The following is a 13,838-nucleotide window of genomic DNA, read 5'->3' on the forward strand; positions in this document are numbered from 1 at the left end:
AATTTTATACATCAGTGAAAGTTTGAGGAAACTCGGACAATCCGTCCGAAAGTTATAAATTTTTGAAGTTTCAAGTGCGCCGTCGCTGGATGAAATGACTATTACATTTCGTGATGTCACATGCGTAGAACGATGTAAAGAAAATATCTTTAAAGAAGGTCAACAGTCTTTTCACTTTTATCGCATGATAAAAGCACTTGACATGTTTCTTTCAGAAGGCAGGGGGAATGATATTACCCATAACATACGTCATTAACAAATCGTGAGATTGTGTTCGTAAAAAAGAAAAGAAAAAAAACCCCACAATTTTGTGGAATTCACTTTATATTTTCTTTATATCTCATCCACTGATGGTGGCACTAAAACTTCAAATAATCATAACTTGAATGGATTGTCGGCTTTTCCTCAAACATTCACTGATGTGTTCTCGAAACATTGCTGCATTCACGCAATTGACGTAATTTCTATATCAAAGTGAAATTGTCCCAAATATTGCTTTCTTTAAAAATGGGAAGTGAGGAGGGTAGCAAAGAGTTTAATTATTATTATGTCGTACCCTGTGACCAGTCAGTGAAGGCTTTCTTTGCTTTAGGACAAAGTGACGGCTCACTTTAAACAAAACACAACATATATAGTTTTAGTATAGTGGGTCTAATAGTATAGTAGCAGTAATAATAGTTCTAGAAGTATATAGCAGCAGCAGTAGTATTGATAGAAGTAATAGTAGTAATGGTCGTAGTAATAGTAGTAGTAGTAGTAGTAGTAGTAGTAGTAGTAGTAGTAGTAGTAGAAGTAGTAGTAGAAGTAGTAGTAGTTGTAGTAGTAGTAGTCGTAGTAGTAGTAGTAGTAGTAGTAATAATATAGTAAGTAGTGGGGGTATAAAGTATTGGTGGTATAGTGGTAGTAGTAAATTTTGTAGTCATAGTAGTCCATGGTAGTAGTGGACAAGAAGTGGCTGAGTATTAACAAGACACACGATTAGACAGTGATACAGCGATTCGCATTAAAAAAAAAAGGCGATTCACTGACAAATGGAAAAGATTATCAACGATGACTGTGTACAGGAATGTTCTGGACTGGTTTATCAGTGGATTTTTGCTTTGCCACCATGTCTGGTACTGTTGACATCGGGACCAAAGTTCATTTGTCCACGCCTGTGCATGTCCAGTTGTCCACGGTGCTATTTTTGTGAAGGTTTTGACCCTATCTGTCCCTTTTAACATGTTTTAAGTATCAAGTAATGATGGTGATGATAATGATAACGATCACAACGATGATGGATGATGGATGATGATGATGATGATTGATAATGAGAATGATGATAATGATAATATTACAACAGTGACAATGAAGAGAATCGAAACTTACATTCACAGCAATTATATTATTGTTATCATCATTACCACCATCACCAGATCACGCAAACAATGATAACGGTGATAACAAAATCGGCGCTGTATAACCTTACACAGCCTGAACTTTAGTGCTAACTCCCAAGAGGAGAGGTTATCGGGAGTGTTAGTTTTAATTCATTGTGTTTGAAAGGGCGATAAAAGTCAGCAGCTGAATAGAAGTCATTCCGCAGTCTAAAAATTCACTATTTATACTGCTGTGTCTTCTACGTTCTATAAAAGAAACGTCTATACATCACTTTATAAGTAAAATGAAAGTGGTTGCATGATTACGTAGGTTTTTTTTTTCTTCTTTTTTTTACGATGACAGCGTTAAATGTATGACAAATCGTAATAATGAACCCATTTCCAGTTGTGCGTCAAATGTAAACTAAAACTATATTGAGTCATCTTCGAAAGGTCATATAATGTTATGCTGATTGAATGAAATCACACTATCAGTTCCTTTGACTTTGATAGTCCTAAACACGTGTTGATCTATGGTGATAGTCACTGGACAGTGCTGAACAACACATGGAGAAGATATTGCAAACAGCCAGACTATTTGGCTAATTTGGTTTTATGCTGATTTTCGATATCGCAAGCACAGATCTGCATTGTCCAAAAGCATATGGCGTTTTAAAAAGTGATACTTCCGGTAAAAACCGAAGACAGTCATGTGCGGAACTGCTACATCTCCGCTCCACAATGCAGAATGATTTATATGCGGAAGTCGCTGCTTTTAAACGTTCATTAATTTCCTACAACTAACGGAAAGCTGATTTCAGCGTGTGTATGACCACGGACTTTGACATTACTTCTCTGGTAATGAAACTTGATCTAAAGCATGTAGATGTTATGCTAAAGATTTGGCGTGACGATACTGTTGTTTGTAACTAATGTTTGTTCACAAAACCTTGGATACGTGGGCTATGCACATGTGAGCATCACGATACACTCGCCACAGCTCACATGCATTAGGTATCTCTTTATGTCAACATCAGTCGCACGGGATTGAGTGCGATCGAGGGTAGCATTTCGTGTGTCCTTTGAATGAACGTGTATCACCCGATACACCTCGCCAGATCATAGATCACGGACTGTCGACATCAACCAGGGACACCATGATTCGCACTCTTGGTCTCGTTTTCCTCCTGACATTTGTCGTCGGCGGACAGGGTAGCGGTCCGACGCCTCGCTACAGTACAAAGACTGGCTATGAAACCAGCTTCGAGCCGCAGTCTGACGAATTCGTCCGTCGTGAGCGTTACTGGCAGGCCATCGCCCAGGATGTCGGGGAGCGCTCCGCAGTGGACCAGTGCCAGCCGGCCGGCGTCTACGTCGTCCATCGGCATGGTACTCGATACATGAGCGATGGCGACATCGAAGACTACAACTCCATCCTGACTCGAATGAAGACCGAGGGCGTGAATGACAACTTCGCCTACCTTCTCGATATCCCTGACAACCTCTACCCCATCTCGATGGAGGGCGAGCTTCACCCTGCTGGGTTTGCCGAGATGAGGGGTCTCGGGGAAAGGATCAGAGCTAGGGTCCCGGAACTTTTTAGCGGGAACGATCTCGGGAATTTCACTTTCCAGGGAACGTACAGGCAGCGGACGATCGATAGCGCGTTTGGCTACATCGAAGGGCTGCTGGAAGCCGGAGCTATGTGCAACGTCACTGGCAAAACTCCTTCCAAGGTGGGCGTGGTCTCATTTGCAAACAAGAACAGACTGGTACTATCATTGCACGAAATCATTTGAAGTTCTGCCCCAATCTCTTGTAAGAGAGAAATATAATAATACTAATACAGCTGTATTAGAATGCAACATGTCACAAATTATGCGTGTATATCTTCACTTTAAACTACTGTGGCCCTTTATCGTACGACTTACATTGACATATCTTGCATTTGGCTGCTAACCTTACACTATGATTTTTATTACCAGGATGGTGTTATCAGTAATGGTCATAACGATAACATATTCATGATGATGAAAATGGTGTAGGAACGGTGGTGATGATAAAAATATGGTGTTTTTATGGTTACCACTGTCTGACTGTTACAGCATGATTCTTAATTTGTCATGCTTGTTTAAATGGTTGAAGAAAGATACATATTACAACTCAAATATGGTGGTATAATGGTGTTTTTGTTATTTCACTCAACCTTATCTTTGGTATCATTTTGTCTATAATCTGTAGGGGGACTACATTCAACAAGCAGTGCTTCTAAGTAGTCCCCTCCACATTTTGTATATGGTGTTATTCTATCTCAGAATATCACTATATTTATCGTACGACAATAATATCACTATATTTATCACCCTTTATCGTACGACTTACATTCTAAGTAGTGCTTCTAAGTAGTCCCCTCCACATTTGTATATGGTGTTATTCTATCTCAGAAAATCACTATATTTTGTATATACATGCACATGCAATATACTCTGTATAGTTTTGATATAATGTCCACTATGTGTTATACCCTGTATATTTTATCATATAATGTCCACTATGTGGAATAAGAATAAAATTTCATGTCATTTCATTTCATTTCATTTCATTTCATGATAAAAATGATGCCAAAGAGGCTTTGACGTTTACGCGTGACCAATGTATATGGTAAATTCAGGTATGTGCGCTTCTCTCTCAGGACGCTTTAATATACATGTATTGCCCTTATAATCAACAATACTCTTTGAAAGGAGAGGTTCGTTAGGCAAAATTCCTAGAAGCAAGTTTACCGAGACATTTGAGTTGTATTGTATATCTTTCTTCAACCATTTAAACAAACATGACAAATTAAGAATCATGCTGTAACAGTCAGACAGTGGTAATGAATCCAAGATTGCGTTACAATGCACAGTACAGTTATGATGAAGTTGATGATATAATGTCATTATTCTGAAAAAAAAAATGTGATTAAATAAGTAGGAACTATAGTTATCATGACAACGGCATTACCAATGTTATCAACATACAACTGTAATAGATGCATATTTATTTTTCAGAAAACAGTCTTAAGCGAAAGGGAAAACTTTCTTCTGTATCGTGTGTATGAAGATACCAACTCAATATATTAATATTATGACACTGAATGTATACACTCTATCTTGTCTATCTTTATTATCTGAACATGCACTGTACAGCAATGTGCATGGATGTTCTGTAGGCGACAGCATGGCTGAACATAATGTCAAGATTTTATGATTTATAGCAAGTCAATATTTTGATAAACTTAATTGGGCCAAAGTCTCTATAAAGTTGATGCAGCGGAGAATGCATATAGTATTTCTCCGTTCTCCCAAATAACGCTCGTGAGATTATTGCTTTTCCAACCACTGCGAAACGATCAACATAAAAACACCGTAACCACCACCAACACCAATAAAAATACAAACAAACAAGTAATAGACATCTCTGATATTTAATGTAATCTCCACACTCAACTGTCACATGCAGCCCTCCATCTGAGCCTTATGATAGATACACAATATCCGGCCTACATTACTTTCCTGTTAACCTGGTTTTTTCTTTTCTTTTCTAGCCAGGCAAGTAATCATCAATCTCTTTCTCACCTCATCCTCTCCTCTCTCTCTCTCTTTCTTTATTGTTTTCGAGTTTGTGTGTGTGTGTGTGTGTGTGTGTGTGTGTGTGTGTGTGTGTGTTTGTTTGTTTTTGCAGAAAATAACTATACAAAGATATGAAATTTGTGCATAGATTAAGTAAACTGCATGTGGACAATGGTAGACATGATTGTGATGGGTGATGAAGAGTCAGTCAGAGTAAACTCGGAAAATATAAATCCTGGTCGATGTCATATCAATCTGTGAGGTCAAGAAACAGCAGGACAAGCGGGCAATGTCAGCAGGCTTTTGTTAGTGCACGTGAGACAATGGAATGATGTTCATGCCAATGTCTGTATCGAGAAGGTTTATTACATGACCTGAAGCGTATATATACACTGTACTGACGTGATGTGGGGTGTTATGTCTTGGCCATTTGTCTTTGTCAGTCAACCATCTATCCCAGTCACTTATTCGTTTTAATTTTTGTCATCATCTCCTCTCACTTCTACATTCGATTTCCCTTGTCTATCGTGTTTGTTGTATTCTATGAGTGTGATGGGATAAGGTTACGCTCTTGATGTATGTCTCGTCTGTGCTAGGTCATTATGTTTCCTTTGTAATTGATCTGTGTGAAAGTCGTCAATGGCATAATAATGTATCACCCACAATAAGAATACCATGCAGCTGATGAAGACGCGCCATTGCCTAAAATGATTGAGCTCTTTCCTTCTTTACTTTGACCAAGATGTCTATACTAACGAAATAGTATTCAAACCTGTATACAAACATGAGCCCATGCATCTGATTACTTGAAATCTATGTTCAATGTTAAGCGTATTATTATTTTCTCTTTTTCTATTTATCTTTCCCTCTCTGTATTTATATGATGATTAATGCATTATTGGGGAATTTTCTATCCTCTTTGTATAATGTCACATAAGTATAGAAAACCCTATCCATTTTCACTGGTGGCAGTGCATGACGGTGCTGACGTTCCCATCAAAAGTGAAAGAATTTTGTTTGTCACATCAAGAACATGCAAGTTTGCTTTCATTTGAAAACTGCAGGACACAGTGACATGTCGAAATATGACCACCGGCGATGTCGAAGTCGTGGTCATCGACCACATCGAGGAAGGCAGGGAGGACAGGGTGCTGAAATTCTATGAGAACTGCGACAAGTTCATCGTGACCGTCGACGAAAACGACACGGCCGTCATCGAGAACACGAAATTCGGGCGTGGCTCGGAGATGGCAGCGGTTCTTCAGAGTGTGGCGACCAAGCTAGCACCGACTGGATCCTCCACGCCCTTTAACATGACCATAGGTAAAGCGCATCGCCTCGTATCCTCTTTTTTTCTCCTCTTCCTTTCAATCCGTTGTCGTTTTTGACACTTGAACCTATGCGCTATTGTAGTCTGAACAAACTCACGTTCATATCGATTTCGGATATTTACGCAATTTTGTCTATTGTGTACTTGAAAAGAGGTTTTCAACGTTCATTGTGATTAATGTTGGTATACCTTTCACACAGCATGCACAGGTCTGCACGTACACCAGCAGTCTAATTTTGCACAATACGTTTTGTACCTAGTTATGTGGTACACGTGTATCGTGATGTTCGTCCGACCGTTAATCAGAAATATGACGTGTGAATAGGCCTATATACAGATGGAGTGAAAGTATAGATTTCATTCGATGAGCTACTTGATGATCAGTTGTAACTATTAGTTAGGGTCCTGCACCATTGGCAGTGTTAATGACTCTCGGTTAATTTCTATTACATTAATCACAAGCGTGATTACATCCCTCTGGCAGTTTTGTCTGGCGGCTATCCCAAATAATGCCGGTAGTTGAGAAATCGCTGGACCGTCCTCTTGTTCAATGTCCCGGCATACAATATTTCAATAATACACAATTAAAGATGCGCACTTAATATTACTATGGATATGGGAATGTAGGCCCCTATGCATCTCATTCATATTCATTACACGCCTTGTCGCAGAAATTGATAATACCTTTTGTATTCTTCACCCACGAACCATATTTCGTGAGAATGTTTGACCTGATGATCCACTTACCTAGGTATCATCAAATCCATATGGGAAGCTAGAATGTATAGGCATAGCTACATTGGCTGACCCTCCCCCCTAAAAAAAAAAAAGGAAAATGAAAGAGTAAGACTTATAGCGATTTAGTGATAGATCCCTTCAGAGAGGACAACTGCATGCATGCATGCATATACAAGTAATTGCATTGGACAATTTCCAGAACCCGATGTTGGGGAACGGAATCTTAGGCGTTAGTCACACATCCTGTCCCTCCTTCACTGCCAAAATAGCTGGGGGCGAGCCTGCACACTACGATGGCTTGCAGACATCTGCAGGTATAACGTTTTGACCGCTGTTGCACTGCATATACGTTCATCATCCTACGTTTTCGTCTTTTTCCATGTCTGCTCGCTTGTTTATGTATTTTTTATATTTTTCCCGTATCTGTGTGTAAGTGACAAGGACCTTTCCAAGAACATGAAGAAACTTATAGACGTACTCAAAGTTAGTGGACGGGCTTATGGAATATGAAATCTAGATCACGAGTATTGGAATGTATTATAAAAGGGACAATTCATTTCAAAAGTCCAATCAAAATTGTATCCATATTTTGCGTCTGACATGTATCAGGCTGTCTTGTTTGTGACTTGTCGACATTATGGGTATATAACTAATGCATGCAAACTGGATTGCCTTGTATGATAATGCATTATGAACAGGTAGTTTAAAGACCTTGTTATTCATACTGGGTCCTCAGGAAAACAAAACAAAACAAAACACAAATTTGAACACGTCAATATGCAAACCTTCAGGCCCCCCTCTCTAGTATGCTGTCTTATCCTGTGCCAGAAGTTTTGTGAATGTAGGGATTACGGCCACGTCTACTTCGCTGCAAACGTGTTAATATGAAATCGGCTTGTCCCACTTGACACATCTCACTAAAGGGCCACTGCGGGATAAAATTTTACATCGATGACTAACAAAGATCTGACGCTGGCGCTTTGAACAGAAAGCCATTCCCCTTCAACTTGGGTTGAATTGAATGAAAATCCAGCATACACAACAGTAACAGTTTTAAAATGATGCTAAGACACCCAGTTAGAAATACGTTGTTGACAAATTCTATATGTCTAAAATTATATGTATATGTGTGTTTTTAGGAATTATGACTGAATGTCGTTCACGACCACATAATTCATGCAAATTACATGAGGCAATAATGTAACCATCTCATTTTTTTTATTGCCGATCCCACAATTCATTCTGCGATTATATTTGGTATGGATTATTGTAGATACGTGTCCAAGAGTTAGCAGTTATAGTTGCTGAATTACTGACAAATTGAAATGACAATAGTTGCATTCGGATGGTGATACTAAACTTCAAGATTAGCTAACTTCGAGGATAAGTTCTTGCTCCTTAACTGGATGATATATAGTTTCGGTTGAGATAGGGATTCAGATGATAATTTCTATCAAGTTAATTGGAAACCACTAATTTGAGAGAGATCAGAGTTTATTAAATGAAAATCAGTTTTGAAATGATTGAGATATCAAACAACAAAGTAAAATAAAGTCGTCCAGTAATAGGTAAGACCCATTGTTTATTAGGACTTCTTAGTCATTTCAAAACAAATTTTCATAAAACAAGCTTATATTTCCTTTCAGAATTGTATGCTCTTTAATATTTCATACACGTGGTTTCTGCTTATCGCACAAAAAGTTAAAAACCTGAATCCCCATCTCAAACAAAACTATATCATCCCTTAAAGGGGCAAGCCCTTATCCTCGAAGTTATAGCTACCTTAAAGTTAACGATCATCGTCTGAACGTAGCTATTGTTTGTAATCAAACCTGTCGGAAAACGTTCAAATCGATCATTCCTATTTCTTCAAGGGTCCTTCGTAGGTTCTTTTAACTGACAGCTATCACTTTTTCATGCAAAGAAGATTTTACACGATTTTCATATTTTCCTATTACTGTATAAGCATTTGCAAAGATACGGTATTACCCGTAATGACGTGCCAATTGTTTGGAAATTTGGAAATTGTTTGGAATTATTTGGAAATTCGGTAATACGATATATATTTTGTTAATGGAATTAATTCACACATTCATTTTCCTTCTTTGAATCATGTACATTGTAATCTGCTTACTGATAGTTTATGTGATATTACTGAAAAGAATCTTGATTTATGTATGAAATTGTGTTGGAAGAAATATAAATCAAACAAACAAAGAAACAAATTGTGATTGTGCGTCGATAACTACACGATGGATGATCATAAGATATCCCTTCGCCCACTCCGTCTCGATTTTCTCTCTTTCCGTGTTCCTCGCAGACGAACTGGAGGTCTTGAACCACATGTGCGGTTACGAGACAGCCTACAACGGCAGCTCACTCTGGTGCAATCTGTTCACCGATGACGAGAAGCGCGTGATTGAATATTACCTCGACCTCGACCAGTACTGGACGGAAGGCTACGGCCACGAGATTAACTACGAGATGGCCTGTCCCCTGGTCGATGATGTCGCCAGCTACTTGTCGGGCGTACTTAATACCGGGTGAGCGATACGATGGAGGCTCTGTTACGTACGTGTATTTAGAAAGTTTAAATGTGAGTCGAAGTAGATTCTAATGAAACTGGACCTTCATCGGTCAGTTGAAACCAGTAAATTAGCGAATTTTATTTGATTCAAACTAGGTGTGAGAAAGTAGTAGGGGCATTGGACACTTTAACAAAAGATCCTCGGTTCGAATCCTACCAGATTCGAACACCCCTGGACGAGATGCTTTGATTGCAGTGCCCTCCTTGACCAAATTAGGCATGGGATGGTACGTAGTTAAGCCAGGCTTTGAACTCTTCAACAGGAGATCCTGGGTCCGAATCTCACCCAATGAAAACCTCCTTGGACGAGATGCTTTGATCATCTTAATCCCCAAACCCCTTTTTGATCAAGCTAGGTATGGGATAGTAGTTAAGGCCTTGGATAAACTATAACAAAAGATCTTTGGTTCAAATCCCACCCGGTCCGAACACCCCTGGACGAGGTGCCTTGGTCGCAGTGACCTTCTTGACCATGTATACATTGGTTCGAAAATAAAAGGCCTTGAACTCTTCAACAGAAGGTCCTGGGTTCGAATCTTACCCGGTGCGAACACCCCTGGACGAAATGCCTTGATGGCAATACCCTTGATTTTGACCAAGGTGTGAAATGAGTACCTGACAACAATGGTGTAACAACGGCAGGATGAGCTGTGCTAGTGGAAAAATCAAATTTTAACTCGACAGTATCACAAGATTTTATCATGGCACTGTATTCGTTTTTTATCCCCAGGACTCCCAAAGGTGCCTTCAAGTTTGCCCACTCCTCCACTCTCCAGCCATTCTTGACCATCCTCGGCCTCTACAAGGACTCGCCCAAGCTCATGGCCGACAACTACAACGTGAGCATCAACCGCACCTGGGCCAGCGGCCGAATCTCGCCAATGGGCGGCCACCTTGCCTTCCATTTCTTCCGGTGTCCAAACAACGACCACCGCGTCCTTGTCCAGCACAACGAGCTCCCCATCCAGGTCGGAGCATGCCAGGACTTCTTCTGCCCCTATGACACGGTGGTCACCCATCTGACCGAGTCTTCCAACGGGTGCATGTGGGACAACATCTGCAGCGTGCCCCCCGTGGATCCCGGCGATGGGGGCGCTAGTGCTCTTGCCAACTCTCTGCTTCTGATGTTGATACTTGTCGCTTCAGCGCTTCTTGCTGTATCGTGCTAAGAAAACAGATAAAATAATAATAATTAATGAACATTCATAACGATGAATAATGTGATGTTATAATGCATGGAGAGTAGAAAAATGTGACGGATATTTAGAAAGCTATATTAAACATTGACAAATGCTAATATCAGGCCAGTAAGTAATACATAAATACATATTCTATTGTTAACCTTCTTCTTCAACAAAAGAAGAAGAAGAAGAGGAAGAAGAAGAAGAAGAAGAAGAAGAAGGTTAACAATAGAACATGTATTTATGAACGCAGGTAACTATGCCATGGTTACAAATTTTGATTGCCATAACCCTGATTCACAAATGTCATTAAAAGTATCAAATCATAAGATATATGGAGGAGGATGGTGGTGTAAAGAAGTGTTCTGGGTTAGAAATGTAATAAGTGAAGGGTAACGAGCTAAGCCATTTGACAAATTCATGCAAGCATACAATCACGTCACGAAGTGACCATTTACTACTTGGCATGCAATAATTGTTTTGGACTGGAACGTTTGATATTGGTTTGATTGCTTGCTATCTCCTGCATTTCATCGAAAAACAACACATATGCATGTGACAATGAGATGACATGATGTGATTATGCCTCATTAAGAAGCAGTTACTATCTGAATTCACTCGCAGTAACTTTATCGATCTAATTTTGATATACTTTATTCGGAATCATGACAATTAATGAATTGCATCTTGTTAATGGAAATAAAAGAAAGAAAAAGATGAAAGAGATTCTCATCCTTAGCGAAGCTTGACTAGGGTGGCGGCATTGCAATATAAAACGTGCTTATGATAAGTCAGTCGCATTGAAATGAATCTTTAAAGAAGTAGGGTGGCTTTAGAGAGAGAAAGAAGGGGAGGGGACTACATACAATCGTTTTCAAGTATTGTCATTCACTTGTTTGTTTTTTGGCCCTTTGTTTGTGTGTGTCTGTTACTTTGCTTGAAACATGGGGATGTCTAGTCAGTACAAAGGATCGGTCAACAGGGTCAGTCAGGGTACTTCATGAGTTAGCAGAATTCTGTGAACGAGCCCTCTTTCTAGATTTGTTTCTAAATTTGCCAACAAAAAAAAATTGACTTTGACCGAGGCTAAACTTTATAAACAAGTTAAGCTTTAGAGTATTGTGAGTTTTTGTATACCACAGAAGAGAATTTGGTTAATAAAATAAAATGATGAAACGTCATTCCCGTTGTCAATATTCATGCTAATTTACATTAAATTCTTATGGCTTGTGGAGTGCATAATCCTCCGAGAGGAAAATGTTGCGTGAGAGTGGGAAGCGTAATGAAAATGAATACTTAATGTTGATATAGCATCACTGATAGCCAAAATCATGTACAGGCACAATTGGGCATCAATTGCCCAACTTAAACAGAGAGAAAGAGAGAGAGAGAGCGGAGAGGAGAAAGGGGGGGGGGGGGAGAGGAATTAAAGAGAGAAAAGAGACGGCAGGAAATATAAAATATAGATCTAAATTTCAATTTCAATATAGATACATAGGAAGAGAAGGCAGATAGAAGGAGAAAGAGATAAGAGATAGAACGAGAGAGATAGTATGTCACGCGTTTGTCGGTGAGTAAGTGACCCTTCCGGAAAGAACAAGAAGTATGTTTCAATAATATTATACTGATACAAATGTTATAAGGTATACCTTGCAAGGACATGATCTACTATTATCATCTAAGTTTGTAGAATGATTTACTATTATAATGATTTGGGGTGGAGTTTGTCAACATGGTCAGCACAAATCCAAAACAATTCCCTCACATAATGCTCTCTGCCGACTACGTCGATGGTACATGTATCACCAAAACAACATACTTTCTTGTACCACTGGCTGATATAGTCATAATTCATACTTAGTGCGACTGACAAATTCTTCGCGAAGAAATAGATCAATATTGCTATTTGCTTGTCGATATCTTGTCGATATGTATAATATTGTGAGGTAAAAAGATTGGCAGTTCTACACTTCGCAGTCGCCACACGCTAGGCACACATATTGTAACTACAGTCACTGTATAGTCAACAGCTTTAAAGCAGATATTCAAATTGGTCTATAAATATATGGAAACTTCATGATAATGTCGAAAGTATTTACTCATATATCTATACAGCAATAAAGACTGGCTACTTCATATCCGCTAATCATGTCTCGAAAAATAGCTACCTAAAGTGCCCTGAAATTACTATAAGCGAGCAAGCTTTGACGTCTTGTCTGTTGCAAACAGCGCCATCATCGTCGGCTCTTGTGCTCCAGCTCAGTTACAACCACCGTAATCCCAAAACAAAACAAAACATAACATAACAACAAAAACCCAACAACAAAAACAAAAACAAACACCATAAAACCAACAATGAGATTCTGAAATTGAGTGAGAGGGTGGAAGAGAATTAAGGAAACAGAAAAAAGAGAGAAACGTGATTAGAGCAAAAGTTAAATGGGATCCATATATTCCACATTATTATTTCATAGTGAGATTTGGTACATGAGCTGTCTTGTAATCCCGCGATCAGTGTCAAAATTTTGGACATTTTCCGCCGTACGCAAATCAGGTTTCAGAGTCAGTTTTTTGTTTTTGTTTTTTGTTGTATGTTTGTTTTCTGTCAATTCACATGCTATTAGACACCTGACTTAACGCAACATGACCACACATTGTGTTACTTTTCTGGAAAAGCTATCTGCAATGAACCAATTCACATGGTTATAAGAGTGCTCTATTGTTGGGTCTGTGGGTGAGCGAGTGTTGATGTACGTAAGCTAAGACAATTTATGTTATTCGGTCGGATATGCAAAGCTTTGAAGAAATAAGCTAAAAATGATAAATGTCAGGTCCCTTACAATTCTTCATATTCCCATGGAAAGGATTCTGAAAACTTCACGTCACGGGTCTTACAAAATCATGATATCATTATCATGACTCTAAAAGTGCAGTCACACGGACCATTTTTATGCCTCCGCCACGAAGTGTCGCCGGAGGCATGATGTTTTGGGGTTGTGCATCCGTCCGTAATCGATTTTGTGGACAAGGTAA

General features: G+C 39.1%; 1 protein-coding gene across 1 annotated transcript; it reads left to right on the forward strand.

Moving 5' to 3' along the window:
- Positions 1-2,398: 2,398 nt before the first annotated feature.
- Positions 2,399-11,891, forward strand: LOC139742014 (multiple inositol polyphosphate phosphatase 1-like). The gene is made up of 4 exons (XM_071652575.1): positions 2,399-3,094; positions 6,034-6,292; positions 9,358-9,580; positions 10,355-11,891. Exons 1-4 carry the CDS (start codon positions 2,516-2,518, stop codon positions 10,791-10,793), a joined length of 1,500 nt encoding a protein of 499 aa, XP_071508676.1. The 5' UTR covers positions 2,399-2,515; the 3' UTR covers positions 10,794-11,891.
- Positions 11,892-13,838: the final 1,947 nt, after the last annotated feature.

This window comes from Diadema antillarum, unplaced genomic scaffold (assembly GCF_040938485.1).
Source record: "Diadema antillarum isolate AM-2024a unplaced genomic scaffold, OU_Dant_1.0 seq00000973_RagTag, whole genome shotgun sequence".
Classification (NCBI taxonomy): domain Eukaryota; kingdom Metazoa; phylum Echinodermata; class Echinoidea; order Diadematoida; family Diadematidae; genus Diadema; species Diadema antillarum.